The 18,103-nt window shown below is 38.8% G+C and overlaps 1 protein-coding gene across 1 annotated transcript in view; it reads left to right on the forward strand.

Annotated features, from left to right (window-relative positions):
* The window catches only part of KDM5A (lysine demethylase 5A), a 97,971-nt gene that overhangs the window by 16,155 nt on the left and 63,713 nt on the right, over positions 1–18,103 (forward strand). Inside the window, exons 5-10 of the mRNA XM_047066755.1 lie at positions 949–1,083; positions 9,349–9,454; positions 10,587–10,678; positions 11,262–11,420; positions 13,612–13,731; positions 14,650–14,808. Of these exons, the coding sequence (XP_046922711.1) occupies positions 949–1,083; positions 9,349–9,454; positions 10,587–10,678; positions 11,262–11,420; positions 13,612–13,731; positions 14,650–14,808 (771 nt within the window). The remainder of the gene's footprint in view (positions 1–948; positions 1,084–9,348; positions 9,455–10,586; positions 10,679–11,261; positions 11,421–13,611; positions 13,732–14,649; positions 14,809–18,103) is intronic.

Genomic DNA, 18,103 nt, shown 5'->3' on the forward strand with positions numbered 1-18,103 from the left:
TTTTAATTTTCATTTCCTTAATGATCAATGGTGTGCATCTTTTCATGTGCATATTAGCATTTGCATATCTTCCTTGATGAAGTGTCTGTTCCGATCTTTTTTTTATTGGGTTGTTTGTCATCTTACACTTCTTTTAAGAGTTTGCTATATAATCTGGATACAAGTCATTTATCAGATATATGATTTTACAAATATATTCTGCTAGTCTGTGGTTTGCCTTTTCATTTTTATAATGGTGTCTGTTTGAAGAGTAGTTTATTGATTTCCCTCCTCCCTGCTTCTATGGATTGTGCTTTTATTGTCCTAAGAAATCTTTTCCTAACCCAAGGCCCCAAAACTACTTTTTGTTTTCATCTAGAAGTTTTATAGTTTTAACTTCTATATTTAGGTATGAGATCCATTTTCAGGGTGTGTGTGTGAGTGTGTGTGTGTGTAGTATGAGGTAAAAGTGTAAGTTCGTTTGTGGGGGGTTGTTAGGAATATCCAGTTGTACCAGTATCATTTGTTTAAATTTTCCCATTTATCTTGACACCTTTGTTGAAAATCAGTTGACTATAAATGTAGGTTTATTTCTGGTCTCCGTTTTGTTCTTTGATCCATATATTTACCCTGATACTAATACTGTGCTGTCTTGAGTACTATAGCTTTATAGTAAGTTTTGATATCCAGTAGTATAAGTCTTCCAACTTGGTTCTACTTTTTTCAGAATTTCCAAACAATTTGCATTTCCACATAAATTTTAGGACTGACTTCTCAATTTCTACAACAAAAGCCTGCTAGGATTTTGATAGGGATTGTCTTGAATCTGTAGATCGATTGGTAGGTAGAACTATCACCTGCTTTCATGTAATTTTGGGGATTTATTGGAAATTTATTATTTTTCTCCTGATTCTCAAATCTGACTTCTTATCAATGAATCTGCTCTCTTTGTGTGCTCTGATTCTTTAGGGTGTACAAATGCCTAATTTAGATCTAAAGGAAAAAGTAGAGCCTGAGGTTCTTGGCACTGATGTCCAAACTTCCCCAGAGCCAGGCACAAGAGTGAACATTCTGCCGAAAAGAACAAGACGTGTCAAGTCTCAGGTATCAGCTTCCATGGATCATTTTTAACATGCGTTTTAAGTGCATTGACTGCAGAACAGTTATGTGGTTATTGGAGGCAGTCACATACTATTGTTCTTTAGAACTTGAAGAGACCTATTTTTCATTTACTTTTACAATAAACAAGGAAGAAATGATAAAATTCAGTTTGATTTGATTTAGCAAGCTTTTTGTTAATTTTGAACAGTTTTTGAGAGGGATGACAAATCAGAGGGTGACTGGGTATTGTAGGGCCAGCGTTATAGACATGCTGATGATCTGTAGTATATTATATTTTCATGGTTAGAAGTGAGAGGAGTAGGAGAGGATGGTTTTATTTTTCACTCATTCCTTTAAAAGCTAGAGTATGAGCTTGTGTCTGAACCATTCCATTGTTAACTTCTAGAGTGTTCCTGTAGCCTAAAATATTTTTTTTCAGAAAAAAAATGCCTTAATTTCCTTTTTGTGTTTCCTTGTCCTCCTTTTCCCATTCCCATTTGTGGCCCTCAAAGTTACATTATTTAAAGTTGCTGGTAAAGACAGGTCTGTAGGTTGACAGTGAGATGCCCTTATAACTTTTAGATATGTTTCATTTAACCTGTGGTTGGATCAGAAGAGCAGCTTAACTTGATCCTAATCATTGATTTTAATATATCTAAAGAAACATTGTGTTATAAGAATGGAAATGGTTCCCACTGAAAGTAGGAATGGAGGGAGGGGGGGTGGCTGGGTGGGCTGGGTTGCTCAGTAGGCTAAGCATCTGACTCTTGAATTTCCACTCATGTCATGATCTCACAGTTTGTGGAATCAAGCAGCAGATTCTCTTTCTCCTCTCTCTGCTCCTACCCTGCTCATGCGCGCTCTCTCTCTCAGTCAATAAATCAACACTAAAAAAACAAAAGAAAGTGGGAATCAGAGAAGGGACTTGGTCTATTCATTATTAATAAGACTTATTGGATCTAGGGTTGTGAGGAGTTCTGTTAGTAGAAAGGAAGGTAGTGATATTTCATCTTGCTTTTCTAGAGCTCAGGGGATATCTGTCTTTCATGCCATGGCAGCTTTCTTTGCTCTGAATTCATGTTCTTTATTTTATATTATTTTATTTATTAAAACTTTTTTTAATGTTTATTATTTTTTTTTAATTTTTTTTTAAGGTTTTTTTTATTTTTGAGACAGAGACAGAGCATGAATGGGGGAGGGTCAGAGAGAGAGGGAGACACAGAATGTGAAACAGGCTCCAGGCTCTGAGCAGTCAGCACAGAGCCCGACGCGGGGCTCGAACTCACGGACCGCGAGATCGTGACCTGAGCTGAAGTCGGACGCTTAACCGACTGAGCCACCCAGGCGCCCCTTTAATGTTTATTATTGAGAGACAGAGAAAGACAGAGGATGAACATGGGAGAGGCAGAGAGATGAGGAGACAGAGAATCGGAAGCAGGCTCCAGGCTCTGAGCTGTCAGCACAGAGCCTGACGTGGGGCTCGAGCTCACAAACTGCGAGATCATGACCTGAGCTGAAGTCAGACACTTAACTGACTGAGCCACCCAGGCGCCCCTCTTTTTTTTTTTTTTTATGTTTATTTATTTTTGAGAGAGAGAAAGAGAGAGAACGAGTTGGGGAGGGATAGAGAGAGAGGGAGACCCAGAATCTGAAGCAGGCTCTAGGCTCCGAGCTGTCAGCACAGAGCCCAATGGCCCAATGTGGGGCTTGAACTCATGAACTGTGAGATCATGACCCAAGCCAAAATTGGACACTTAACTGACTGAGGCACCCAGGCGCCCCTGAATTTATGCTCCTTAAATTTTTTTTTTTTCAACGTTTTTTATTTATTTTTGGGACAGAGAGAGACAGAGCATGAACGGGGGAGGGGCAGAGAGAGAGGGAGACACAGAATCGGAAACAGGCTCCAGGCTCCGAGCCATCAGCCCAGAGCCCGACGCGGGGCTCGAACTCACGGACCGCGAGATCGTGACCTGGCTGAAGTCGGACGCTTAACCGACTGCGCCACCCAGGCGCCCCTAAATAATCTCCTTAATAATAATTTAGCTTCTTAAGTACTTTGATAACAGAAAGTAAGTGTCTTGAATGAGGAGTGTGAATTTAATAGAAATTCAATGGAAAGTGAATTATAAGTTATAACATATTCATTAATTAGTGAGTTATCAATATATAATATAAATCAGTAATTCATAATTTAGTTATATTTTATTATAATTACATAGTATTTATAACTTATATTTATCATAGTAGGAATTCTTTCTTTAAAAATTTTTATTTAATGTTTATTTATTTTGAGACAGAGAACAAGTAGGGGAGGAGCAGAGAGCGGGGAGAGAGAATCCCAAGCAGGCTTTGCACTGTCAGGGCAGAGCCTGACACAGGACTCAGATCGTATGATCATGAACTGAGCTGAAATCAAGAGTTGGATGCTTAACTGCCTGAGTCACCCAGGCGCCCATATCAGTAGAAATTCCTAATTATAAACCATTATAAATTGGTAAACTCTGGCTTAGATTTTTATTACTGTGGTTGATCTCAGAAGTTCTGATCATCTTTGGATATATAGTGATGATTCTATTTTAAGACAAACGGTTGAAGACTAGTCTCTGACATGATGATTCACTTTTGAAGAGTTGCCCCAAGTGGCCCTGCGCATCTAATCATTGGCCAGCTTGTGATGAAATTTTTTGATGTTCCTTCTGAAACCAGAAAAAGTCCTGCTGCTGGTTGCCTGTACATACTATAAGAAAAGGACAACATAGAATGTTTTACCTATTGTAATAATTGTCACTGTAGTCAGATTGGTTGATAATCAGGTAGAAAGTAGAACTATTTTAGAATTTTTTTTCTCCAAAGATCTATTCATTCATTCCCTCATTCATTTTATTCATTCATTCGTTCGTTCGTTCGTTCGTGTGTGTGTGTGTGTGTGTGTGTGTGTGTGTATGTGTATGTATTTATTTAATCTCTACACCCACTGTGGGGCTTGAACTCAACAACCGAGATCAAGAATCACATTCTCTTCTGACTGAGCCAGCCAGGTGTCCTTAGGATTTTCAGTTAAGAATTTCTTGGGGCGCCTTTGTGGCTAAGTTGGTTAAGTGTCCGACTTTGGCTCAGGTCATGATCTCACAGCTTGTGAGTTCGAGCTCTGTGTCAGGCTCTGTGCTGACAGCTCAGAGCCTGGAGCCTGCTTCAGATTCTGTGTCTCCCTTTCTGCCCCACCCCACTCACACTCTGTCTCTGTCTCTCTTAAAAATAAACAAACATTAAAAAAATTTTTTCTATAACTCTTGGGCCCCTGGGTGGCTCAGTCAGTTAGGCATCTAACTCTTGATTTTGGCTCAGGATCTCACACTTGGTGAGATATGAGCTGAGAGTGCAGAGCCTGCATGGGATTCTCTTTCTGTCCCTCCCTGTCTTGGGTATGTGTGCTCCCTCTCTTTTTTTTTTTTTTTTTTCTTAAAATAAACAAACATTAAAAAAAGAAAAGAATTTCTTCAACTCTCAATTTATCCCTAATTACTGTATTGCCAAGTCTGCCTCATTCCTAGTCTTCAGTTTCAGAAAGAAAATAAAGGCTTTCTGGTAGAACTCCTTCAACTTCTTGCTCCATACACAGAATTGTTAGTATTCATTCTTAATTTCTGCCAATCTCAGTGGGCAAAGGGTACCTTTGTCTCTAAGGATAATCCTTCCACATCCATCCTTTCTGGCTTCTTTAGTGATTTCAATATTACCAGTTGTGAAATCTTTCTCTCCTACCTTCTCTGTCTGCTTGGATCTTCTTTTACCCCCAGTGTAAACATGTTTATGTATCATCTTAAAACAAAAACTCTCTTCCTAGATAGTGCCTTACTCCTTGCCTCTCTAAATGAACTTCATTTTTTTTATATTAAAAAAATTTTTTTTTAGGGGCGCCTGGGTGGCGCAGTCGGTTAAGCGTCCGACTTCAGCCAGGTCACGATCTTGCGGTCCGTGAGTTCGAGCCCCGCATCGGGCTCTGGGCTGATGGCTCGGAGCCTGGAGCCTGTTTCCGATTCTGTGTCTCCCTCTCTCTCTGCCCCTCCCCCGTTCATGCTCTGTCTCTCTCTGTCCCAAAAATAAATAAACGTTGAAAAAAAAAATTTAAAAAAAAAAAAATTTTTTTTTAATATTTATTTCTGAGAGACAGAGCACATGTAGGGGAGGGGCAGAGAGAGAGAGGGAGAGAATCTGAAGCAGGCTCCAGGCTCTGAGATGTCAGCACAGAGCCCGACATGGGGCTTAAATTCACAAACCGCAAGATTATGACCTGAGCCGAAGTCGGATGCCCAACTGACAGCCACCCAGGTGCCCCTCTAAGTGAAGTTTCTTGAAAAATAGTCTGTGTTGTCTTGTTTCCTCAGTATCTGCGTAGCTTTTTTACTTTTTTATTTTTTTATTTTTGAGAGAGAAGGAGCATAAGTGGGTTGGGGGGGGGGTGCAGAGAAAGAGGAGACACAGAATGCAATGCAGGTTCCAGGCTCTGAGCTGTCAGCACAGAGCCCAGTGAGGGGCTGGAACTCAGACTGCGAGATCATGACCTGAGCCAAAGTTGGACATTCAGCCGACTGAGCCACCCAGGTGCCTCTTTGCTTAGCTTTCATACTCTGTAATCTGACATTGAGTAAAATCATTTTATTGAAACTGCACTACCTAAGTTACCACTGAGTTAATAATTGTCGGAAGCTGAGTACATTTTTTTTAAATTTCTTATCTTCATCTCTGGTCACATATACATTTAATATGGTTGTTGACTCCTCTCCTTGAAATTCAGTTATCTTGATTTTTCTTTGGCTTTCATGATGCCTCTCTCCTGGTTATTGTCTTCACTCTCTGACCTTTCTTAGTCATCTTTGTTCTCTTTTCTCATTGCCTTTTACTTGGTGTTTTTAGTCGTTTCCTATCTTTACTCTCCCTAGTTGTGTATCTACCCTGTGATTTCAGTTACTACCTATGCACTCAAGAATCCTAAATATGTCTTTAAAAAAATTTTTTTTAACATTAATTTATTTACTTCATTATTTATTTATTTATTTTTTAATGTTTACTTTTTAAAAAAATTTTTTTTAACATTTATTTATTTTTGAGACGGAGAGCATGAACACGGGAGGGTCAGAGAAAGAGGGAGACACAGAATCTGAAACAGGCTCCAGACTCTGAGCTGTCAGCACAGAGCCCGACACGGGGCTTGAACCCACGGACCGCGAGACCATGACCTGAGCTTAAGTCAGACGCTTAACCGACTGAACCACCCAGGCGCCCCAATGTTTACTTTTTTTTGAGAGAGAGAGAGAGAGAGAAAGACAGAGCACAAGCGAGTCAGGGACAGAGAAAGAGGGAGACATAGAATCTGAAGCAGGCCTCAGGCTCTGAGCTGTCAGCACAGAGCCTGGTGCGGGGTTCGAACTCACAGACCGCGAGATCATGACCTGAGCCGAAGTCGGATGCTTAACCGACTGAGCCGCCCAGGTGCCCCTATTATTTATTTATTTTAAAATTAACATCCAAGTTAGCGTATAGTGCAATAATGATTTCAGGAGTAGAGTCTGGTGATTCACCCCCTACATATAACACCTAGTGCTTATCCCAACAAGTGTCCTCCTTAATGCCCCTTACCCATTTAGTCCATGCCCCCACCCACAACCCCTCCAGCAACCCTGAGTTTGTTCTCTCTGTTTAAGGGTTTCTTATGTTTTGTTCCCCTTCCTGTTTTTATATTATTTTTGCTTCCCTTCCCTTATGTTCATCTGTTTTATATCTTAAATTCTTTTTTTAATGTTTTTTAAATAATTTTTTTAAATGTTTATTTTTCACAGAGAGAAAGAGAGACAAAGAGAGAGAGAGAGAGACAGAGTATGAATGGGGGAGGGGTAGAGAGAGAGAGAGAGGCAGACACAGAATCTGACGCAGGCTCCAGGCTCTGAGCTGTTAGCACAGAGCTCAACGTGGGGCTTGAACTCATGAACTTTGAGATCATGACCTGAACTGAAGTTGGACACTTCACTGACTGAGTCACCCAGGTGCCCTGTTGTATTTTAAATTCTCAATATTTATTTATTTATTTAATTTTATTTTATTCTATTTCATTTTATTTTTTAAAATTTTTTCTTAAGTTTATTTTGAGAGAGAGAGCGAGCAGGGAAAGGGCAGATAGGGAGAGAGAGAGAGACAATCCTAAGCAGGCTCCACATTGTCAGCACAGAGCCTGCTGTGGGGCTTGAACGCATGAACTGTGAAATCTCTACCTGAGCTGAAATCAAGAGTTGGATGCTTAACTGACTGAGACATCCAGGCGCCCCAAGACTCCTAAATGTTTTGACACCATGGTTATTTATTTTTGAGAGGGAGAGAGAGACAGAACACAAGAAGGGGAGGGACAGAGAGAGAGGGAGACGGAGAATCTGAAGCAGGCTCCAGGCTCTGAGCTGTTAGTACTGAGCCCAGAGTGGGGCTTGAACCCATCAACCACGAGATCATGACCTGAACCGAAGTCAGAAGCTTAACTGACTGAGCCACCCAGGCGCCTAACTCTCCTAAATATATCTTGACACCATGTTTCTTTTCTGTTTACCTGGGATGTGTGTGTGTGTAGAATATACGTATACACGTGTACTTCTTGGTGGCCACGGCAGGTGTGCTGAATTCAGTACACCTCAAACATTATTACCTTTTCTAAATCCATTTTTCGTTTGTTATTTTCTAGCTCAGTGTCTTTGACAAGCCTTCCATCAGTCTCTTAAACAAGAAACAAGTTATGAAAGATATCCCACTCCCCCTTCTATCACATCACTTGCTTTTCTCTGCTAGAGTTGTTTTTCATCTGCAGCCTCATTAGTGAGCTTTTTGAAAGCTCGTTTATACATTCAAGGTTTTACACTGAAGATAAATTACCTTTAATTACATTCAAAACTTTTTTTTTTAAGGGAATAAGCTGTTGGGCTGTATCTGTATAAATGTGCTTTTTATTTTCTGGAGGTACAATGAAAGTTTATACTTGTATCTCACTGCATCATATCTGATTGCAGAAATTAAAGCATAATTTACAAGAAAAAAATAGAAAACAGTTTGTAAAGGGTTATCAAATCCTTAGCATATTTATACTTTAGAATGAAGCCCATAATGCCAATATGTCTCATTATTAGTGACACTAAGTTTGAGCCAATTTCTCCGTTATACTTAAATTAGTATAATCAAATCAAAGTTTATGTGTATTAAAATGCCATTTTGGTTGGTTTGGCTCTTATATGATCATAGGTAGTTTGGTTCTTATATGATCATAAGGTAGTCTGTATTTTGTCGTGGTTTATTTTTATTCTTACTGACTATATTTTTAGTAAATTTTGGTTATTTATTTAGTGTACATTCAGAGCGTATGGGCCATCTGAATTCATGATGTAACACTTGTGTCTACCAGGATGCTCTCGTCTTCAAGTACTAGAATGCCAAATGACATCAGTTTAAACATCAACACAGTTTTCACATAAGGACACGTTTTTCACATAAGATTTACAGGTATAGGTAGTTCTAGGATTGATGCAGCAACTGCACATTGCCATGAAGCGCCAGGCTCTTTCCATCTTTCTGCCTTGCTTTCTTCAGTGTGTGGGTAATATATTTCTTCCTAATTGCATTGTGGTTGCTGCATAGTCCAGCACCATACTTACACCAGGTGAATCTCCTAGCAGTATGGAAGGAAGTTGGGACAAAAGGCTTACTCTTCAAGAAGCTTTTTCTTACTAGAAGATGAACATCTTCCCAAGAGACTTCGAGTAGACATTCTTTGTGTCTCATTGGCTAGACCAGGGTAACATTTCTACCTCTGGCTAGGTCATCACTAATAATGAGAAATGGCATGACTGGCTTAGGATAATCATTCATCTCATGGACTAGGCATACTGCCTTCTGTTCAAAGAAGGATGTCCATTAGCAAGTTAGAAGTGAGGATCTCTGTTGAGTTATTACCAGTATTATATTGGTTATTACCAGTATTATTTGTCTCTGGACAGAACTTAATTGACAACTGTGCTTTTCTTAGAGATAGATTTTCTTTTGTTGAAAGGAAGCTGGGTGTTGCATAGTGCTTGGATGACTGTTCAACTGTTGTAATGAGGCAGTGAGTGGATTTAGAAGAAATCAGTTAATTTTTTTCTCATTTTGAAGAGGATCTTGAAATTTTTCTTGGTTAGGAAAATAAATATATGAATCAGAATAATTAGATAATACAAGTTTTGTTTATTGTTTTAGTCAGAATCTGGAGAGGTGAATAGAAACACGGAACTGAAGAAACTTCGAATTTTTGGGGCTGGCCCTAAGGTTGTGGGCCTAGCAATGGGAGCAAAAGATAAAGAAGGTAAAATCTGTTATTTGGTCATGAAAAGAAATAAGGTAATAAAAATAATATTTGAATTGCGGTCTCCCTTGGGATTTTCTTGAGTGTAAACTTGCAGTATGGTTTTTAGATCACCCTTTATGGCAGATAATCTTGAATTTAAGGCTTGAGGAACCATATTTTATTGAATTTTTATATTTGAAAGAGATAAATTTTCATTTTTATGTCTGATATGTGACACAGAAATTTATAGTTTCTGAATGCTTTAGTTTATGAGAGAGTGGTGAAATAAATGGTTCTTACTTGGTGATCTAAAGCTTTTAAATTCAGAGACAGGGTTCCGTGACCTTTACTATTGACATGTACTGCGGGGAGTTCATGACTTACATTCTAATTCCAGTTTTGTTGTTTTTCCATAATTATCTTGATACATTATGACACTTCATTTAAAAAAAACTGTGAAGAAAGCCTAGTTACTCTCAGCTTAGTATGTTTGAAACTTCTTGTGAGTAAAATTTCTAATGTAAAGGTCAAGTTTTGCTGTTCTATGTACATGTCAGTTTGAAAACTCAGTTTAACAAAGGTTGTGTTGGATTTGTTTTTAGTATATATGAATTTAATGAAGTGCTATAATCACAAGTCACATTAGTTATCCATTTCATGATATAAATCACAATTCAGATTGTGGACGAGAACTCTGGAGGATCAGATAATATTGTCCCATCACTCTAAAAACATTCAGTGTGATAGGACTTACCAAATACATTATGATATTTATTATCACCCTTTTAAGAATTAAGCACTTAATTGTCTTTTTCATTCTTGTACTTAATGCATTGGCTGGCAGTGATCTGAAAACTAGTCTCAAGTTAGTCCCTGATAAGTACTACATACAGGCAGTATAGAATTAGTAGTTAAGCTCTCTAGAGCTTGATTGCCTGGAATGGATTCCCAAATCTGCCTCTGACTGGCTTTATGATTTTGGGCAAGTTACTTCTCTATACTTTAGATTCTTTATCTTCAATGGGGATAGTAGCATATCTACCTCATAGTGTTGTGAGTTTTAATTTAAATAATTTTAAGTAGTGTCTGGTCCAGAGTAAGCTCTCAACATTAGTTTTTACTATTATTATATAACTATTTTTATTTCAAGATGAGGTCTCCCGAAGACGAAAAGTTACCAACAGGTCAGACGCATTTAACATGCAAATGAGACAACGGAAAGGAACTCTCTCTGTTAACTTTGTAAGTGTTCTGAGATGTGTCAGGAGGGAAAGGATTTATTTTTAGTTTTGCACTTTTTTATCTCGTTATGTATTAGTATGCCATTTGGTTAGTTCATTTGGTTAGAAGACTAGATGGTAAATTTAAAGTTGCAGCTTTCGTTTATGTAATGTTAACCTTGCTTTGTCCATTTACATTGACTCTTCCCCTAAGTTATACTCACGTATACCTTGTGAATGAGAGAATAAGAATCTAAATTCTTGAGCTGTATTGTGGACAGTGCTCAGTATTCATTCTCTACAAAGAGTGTTTGTGTATAGGAAGGATGACATGGTGTATTTTATTTATAGAAATTGACTTTCAAGTGGTCTAGAAAGTCTTTCTTTATTCTGATACCTTGATATGCTTTTATTAAGTAGAAGTGCTGAGGAAATTGAAATTTTATGAAAACCTGTTTAAATACAGTCATTTAAAAAATATTCAGGATTTAAGTTATGTGTACTTTTTAGTATACATTATTTTGTTTCAATTAAGGAATTCCTGGTAAAAATTCAGTATTACTTATTGTAGAAAATAGACTTTTATTTTGTTTGTTTTCTAACAGGTTGATCTCTATGTTTGTATGTTTTGTGGTCGGGGAAATAATGAAGATAAATTGCTTTTGTGTGATGGATGTGATGACAGCTATCATACATTTTGTTTAATTCCCCCACTACCTGATGTGCCCAAAGGAGACTGGAGGTGTCCTAAATGTGTTGCTGAGGTACAAGCCTAAACTTTATAGATTCTTTTTTAATTAATAACAATAATATACACATACACACATACAGTAAATCCAATTTCCAAAAGTGCTTGCTTTGTTCTTCAATGTTTAAAATCTCTAAGATTTTTTTTTTTTTTTTTTTTGAGAGAGAGAGAGAGAGAGAGAGGGCACAGGTAAGCGAGAGGCAGAAAGAGAGGGAGAGAGAGAGAGAGAGAGAGAGAGGTGGAGCTCATCCAGGGTTCATGTTTTACCTGAAACAGGGCTTGTGCTTACCCGAATCGGCAGAGCACTATCTCTCCTGAAGCAGGGCTCGAGCTCACCCAGTGTGAGACTCGAACTCGTAAGCTGTGAGGTCATGACCTAAGCTGAAGTCAGATGCTTAACAACTGAGCCACCCAGGTGCCCTAAAATATCTAGGATTTTTTAAGAGCAATATTGAATGAAAATGTAACAGTTGTACTATGGCAGTTTGCCTTTCAAAAACTCTTTTTCTGACTATCGGTTAGATAATTCTGTTTATTGCTGTAGGTGAATAATACTCTTGCTCAGAACATTCATATTCCTGGAAACCTGGCTGGCTCAGTCGGAAGAGCATGTAACTCTTTTTTTAAATGTTTTATTTTTTTTAATTATTATTATTATTTTTTTAGTGTTTATTTACTTTTAAGAGAGAGAGAGAGAGATGCAGAGCATGAGTGGGGGAGGGGCAGAGAGAGACAGACACAGAATCCCAAGCAGGCTCCAGGCTCTGAGCTGTCAGCACAGAGCCTGATGCGGGGCTCGAACTCACGGACTGTGACATCATGACCTGAGCTGAAATCAGATGCTTAACTGACTGAGCCACCCAGGTGCCCCTAAATTTTTTAAATTAAAAAAAATTTTTTTTAATGTTTATTTTAGAGACAGAGAAACAGAGCACAAGTGGGGTTGGGTAGAGAGAGGGGGGGACAGAATCTGAAACAGGCTCCAGGCTCTGTGCTGACAGCTCCGACGCGGGGCTCGAACTCACAAACTGCGAGATCATGACCTGAGTCAAAGTCGGACACTCAGCTGACTGAGACACCCAGGCACCCCTAAATGTTTTATTTTTGAGAGAGAGAGAGAGAGAAAGTGCAGGGGAGTGATAGAGAGGGTGAACAGAGGATCCAAAGCAGGCTCTGTGCTGACAGCAGCGAGCCCAGTGCGGGGCTCGAACTTACAACCGTGAGATCATGACCTGACCCAAAGTCAGACGTTCAACTGACTGAGCCACCCAGCCAGGCTCCCTGTAGCATGTAATTCTTGATCTTGGGGTCATGGGTTCAAGACCCGTGTTGGGTGTAGAGATCACTTAAATAAATGAACTTCAAAAAAAAAAAACAAAACCAAAGTAGAAATCAGACATAAAGCTCTAGAACTTAGGATTTATGCCTCCAGTTCTCATGTTAACAGATAATGGATAGTATCTATTAGCTTATTTAAATTTTTACTTGATTATTCTAAATTATTCTTATTCAAAGATTACATTGACATTATTGTCCTGAAATACCTAATCCGTTTGCTTAACAGAATGTTGTGGTAGGATATGGAAGGGAAGGAGGTGGCTGGGTTGTATCTAGGTGTATTCAGAGCTTTGAATTATTATTTGTTATTCTCATGGTTAGATGATTCCAAAGCAGTTATACTCTGAGAATTTGTGTTAAGATACTGGTTAGGGTGATTGGTGATGTGAAACAACCATTCCTATAGCTAGACATTCTAGCAGTCAAGTGGATATCCCTTTATCCATTATCTTTCCTTTGTCTGTGAACATTTATTTTCTCCATTGCTAAATCCACTGGTAAACTGAGAATGAGTAGCATCCCTGGGCTTGATTGCATGTCAGTAGTCCTCCAGGTGTTTGTCTTGGTGCTGAGCTTAACCGACTGAGCCACCCAGGCGCCCCTCTCACCTTGTCTTGGTGCTGAGCTTAATGCCAACTCCAGAGTCTGAAACTGTCTCATTGCCACCTTCCTACTGGAAGGCTGTGAAAATGCAGTTAAGGTTTTAGAACATTATTTACTGATTTCATATTGCAAGTAATTAATACTTGTTTTGCTAAGGTTGATTGGATTTGCTTCCCCTAGGGAAATGATCAAAGAAGGTAATGCCTGAGAGCCTTAATATTTTGTTCATTTTCAGTGAGTTAATCTTAGGTATTTCTTCTTCCTAGGAATGCAATAAACCTCGAGAGGCCTTTGGATTTGAACAAGCTGTACGAGAGTATACACTTCAGAGCTTTGGAGAGATGGCAGATAATTTTAAGTCTGATTATTTCAATATGCCAGTTCATGTGAGTATCTTTCTTTTAGGTCGGTTTGGGGAAGTCTGAAGATTTATCTGTGTCCAAAGCTTTTGGTTTGCTTTTTACTTTCATCATTTTGTGGAAAATCGGGACAGCATGAGAAAGATGATAGAATATTAAATCTAAAGATCAGGGGCCTGGCATCTGTTTCTATTTTTTTCATTTGCTAATGTGGCAGTGTGTACTCTCCTGTTGAGAAATCTGCTTTGATCTTGGAATTGTTTATTAGCCTTCTGTAGGAAATCTTTTATAGAAAACCATGAAGTATGTGGCAGTTGCTCCTTTTGTTGTTACTTGTAATATGAAGTTTGTTCTTCTCCTACGGGATATTGGGCTTTTTAATATCCTTATCCAAAAAATTTGCCAAAGCTATTAAAATTCAGCCTTGATTTTTCCATTTCCTTTTTTCTTTCTTGATGTCCTGGGTCATTTTTATATTTCTTAGTTGGAAAACAGTTTACAGAAAAAGGCAGTTCAAGTTTATTATGTTTTTCTGAACATTTAGGTTGCCTTTAGCATTTCGCTATCCTCATTGGAAAAAGCTAAGAACCTGGTCTTTTCAGCTCTGGAAATAAGACTTTTCATTTTTTTTCAACGTTTATTTATTTTTGGGACAGAGAGAGACAGAGCATGAACGGGGGAGGGGCAGAGAGAGAGGGAGACACAGAATCGGAAACAGGCTCCAGGCTCTGAGCCATCAGCCCAGAGCCTGACGCGGGGCTCGAACTCACGGACCGCGAGATCGTGACCTGGCTGAAGTCGGAGGCTTAACCGACTGCGCCACCCAGGCGCCCCAAGACTTTTCATTTTATCATGGGTTTGTGTTCACTTGATCTGCATTTTATGTTTTAGAAGGTTATGGTTATAGTGAGTTAGTAATCTGTAATCTTTGTTTTCCCTGTATAGATGGTTCCTACAGAACTAGTAGAAAAGGAATTCTGGCGGCTGGTGAGCAGCATTGAAGAAGATGTTATTGTAGAGTATGGAGCTGATATCTCCTCAAAAGACTTTGGAAGTGGATTTCCTGTGAAGGATGGTCGGAGAAAGATGCTGCCAGAAGAAGAGGTGCAGAGCAGATAGTAGTAATTCAAACTTAGCCCAAGCTGATTTAGCCTTTGCATAGTAGAAAACTGCCTTTCTCTAATTTTAAGGGATTGCATTCATTTAAAATATTCAATCTGTAGGATTTGGACATTATATATTATCTTCAGTTTTAAAAACAATACATCCAGGGGCACCTGGGTGGCTCATTCAGTTAAGTGTCCGACTTCCGGCTCAGGTCATGATCTCACAGTCCGTGACGGGCTCTGTGCTGACGACTCAGAGCCTGGAGCCTGCTTCGGATTCTCTCTCACTCTCTCTCTGCCCCTCCCCTGCTCATGCTGTGTCTTTCTCTCTCAAAAAATAAATAAACATTAAAAAAAAATTAAAAACAATACATTCAAAGTACCCTTAAAAATTTAACTTTGCATTAAAAAAAACCTTTTTTTTTTTTTAATGTTTATTTTTGAGAGAGAGAAAGACAGTGAGGGAGGGAGGAGTAGAGACAGGGAGACAGAATCTGAAGCAGGCTTCAGACTCTGAGCTGTTAACACAGAGCCCAACGCAGGGCTTGAACTCACGAACTGCGAGATCATGACCTGATATGAAGTTGGAACACTTAACCGACTCAGCCACCCAGGCACCCCTTAACTTTGCATTTTATTATTACTGTTATAATTTTTTCTCCCCACCCTCCCATTAACTTTGCATTTTAAAACAATTTTAGTTTATTTTTATTTTTATTAAAATCTTTTTTTAACATTTGTGCCTTTTGAGAAACAGAGCACAGCAGGGGTGGAGCAGAGAGAGAGGGAGACACAGAATCTGAAGCAGACTCTAGGCTCTGAGCTGTTAGCACAGCTCAGACCCACACACTGTGAGATCATGACAGCCAAAGTCGGACGGATGCTTAACTGACTGAGCTACCCAGGTGCCCCAAAACCATTTTAATTAGTTTAATTTTTTTTTTTATGTTTATTTATTCTTGAGAGACAGACAGAGCATGAGTGGGGGAGGGGCAAAGAGAGAGAGAGAGAGGAAGACACAGAATCTGAAGCAGGCTCCAGGCTCTGAGCTGTCAGCACAGAGCCCAGTGTGGGGCTTGAACCCACCAACTGTGAGATCATGACCTAAGCTGAAGTTGGACACCCAACCGACTGAGCCACCCAGGTGCCCCAACCATTTTAATTAGTTTAAAACTTTGATTCCAGTTAAAAAAATTTTGCCTCTTTGTGTTTGTAGTGATTTAAGATTTTTTTAAAAAGAGTTACATTTCTTGATAGGTTCAAAATTAAGTTTCCTTTAACACCTGAGCAGGTAGGTTTTCAAATAATGCATTTAAACTGTAATATATATTGAAGTTCTGTCAAATAGGAGATGACCCTTATGTATAAAGCTGAATTAAGATGATCATTCACTTCTTTTTCTCATTATTTTGGTCCTTTTCACTTTTCCTTTCCTTCTATATTGGCAGTGATTAAGAATTTTATTTCCTATGAAAAGAGTTACACATGGTTAAAAAAAAAAAGTTATATAGTGCAGAAGGATATATAGTTAAAAGAATATCCTGGGGCGCCTGGGTGGCTCAGTCGGTTGTGTCCGACTTCAGCTCAGATCATGCTTCTTGAAGTTTGTGTGTTCAAGCCCCATGTCAAGCTCTGTGCTGACAGCTCAGCCTGGAGCCTGCTTGGGATTCTGTGTCTCCCCCTCTCTCTGCCCCTCCCATGCTCATGCTCTGTCTCTTGATAATAAATAGAGATTAAAAAAAAAATAAAAAAGAATAACTATCCCAGTTCTCTTAAGGTTAGTATTTGCAAGGTATATCTTTTAACATTCTTTTACTTTGAATCTGTTTGTATCTTAGAATCTAAAGTGTGTTTTTTGTAGGAGGATATGATTGGATCTTGCCACCTTAAAACAAAAAATGCTTATTTTTATTTATTTTTGAGAGCGTTGTACATGTGCGTGCATGCCAACAGGGGAGGGGCAGAGAGAGGGAGGGAGAGAGTCCCAAGTAGGCTCCGTGCTCTTAGCATAAAGCCCAACAGGGGGTTTGAACTGTGAGGTCACGACCTGAGCCAAAATCAAGAGTCGGCCACTTAACCAACTGAGCCACCCAGGTGCCCCAGGATCTTGCTTTTTTAAAAAACCTAGTCTGAGGGTTGCCTTTTGATTGGAGTATTAGTGTATTTACACTTAATATAATTACTGACACGGTTGATTCATGTCTGTTCATTTTGTGATTTTGTGTCTTGTGGTTTTTTTTGTTCCTCTGTCTCTGTGGCCTTTTTTTGGTGTTAAACAGATATTTTTCATAATACCATTTTAATTCCTCTAGATTTTTTTGTTTTGCATATATGCTTTTTAGTTATTTAGTGGTTCTAGGAATTATAATATGCATCTTATTTATTTATAAAAGTTTATTTTTGAGAGAGAGAGAGAGAGAGAGGGAGGGAGTACACGTGTGTGCATGGGAAGGGCAGAAAGAGAGGGAGAGAGAGAATCCCGAGCAAGTTCCACGCTGAGTGCATAGCCTGACTCGGGGCTTGATTTCATGAACTGTGAGGTCATGACTTGAGCCAAGATGAAGAGTCAGGAACTTAATTGACAGAGCCACCCAGGTGCCCCTTTTGCCCCTTTTTAACTTTTTAAATGGTCTTTACACAGCCTACTTTATGTTAATATTGACTTAATTCTGGTGAATATAGCAACTTTTTTCTTCATTTCCCACTGTATTGTTATACATTATGTCTACATATTGTATAAACACGACAACACAGCAATAAAATTATTACTTTAAACCATCTTTTTTAAAAAGTTAAGAGAAGGTAAAAAATACACATATACTCTTTTACCTATTTACTCACAAATACACCATTTCTGATGCTCTTGATTTATTCCTGTGGGATCCAACTTACTTTTTCAGATCATTTTCTTTCAGGCTGGAAGACTGCTTTTATTTGTAGTATGGGTCTGCTAAGGAATGAATTTTTTCAGTCTTTGCTTATCTGGGAATGTTTTTATTCAGGCTTTTAGTCTTTCAGTTGTAAATGCTTCTCAGTTTTTTGTCTTGTTCTGTTGTTTGCCTTTAGTTGATTTATAGTGCCTTAGAAATGGCTGTTTTGATAATTTTGTCCAGATTTATCTTTGTTTTTTGTGGAGGGGAATTGCCCAACCTCTCCATATTACCACTGCTGGAAATTCTTTACAATTAAAAGTCTCCCTCCTACCCAGATCACCAATGTAACAGAGGAAGACACTATTTCATCTTCTAGCTGTTCTTCAGATACAGTGATCTATGCAAGCATTTTATTTATTT

Source organism: Lynx rufus, unplaced genomic scaffold, assembly GCF_022079265.1.
Source record: "Lynx rufus isolate CCGP_SWC_20201006 ecotype Redwood Valley unplaced genomic scaffold, mLynRuf1.p SCAF_7, whole genome shotgun sequence".
Lineage (NCBI taxonomy): Eukaryota > Metazoa > Chordata > Mammalia > Carnivora > Felidae > Lynx > Lynx rufus.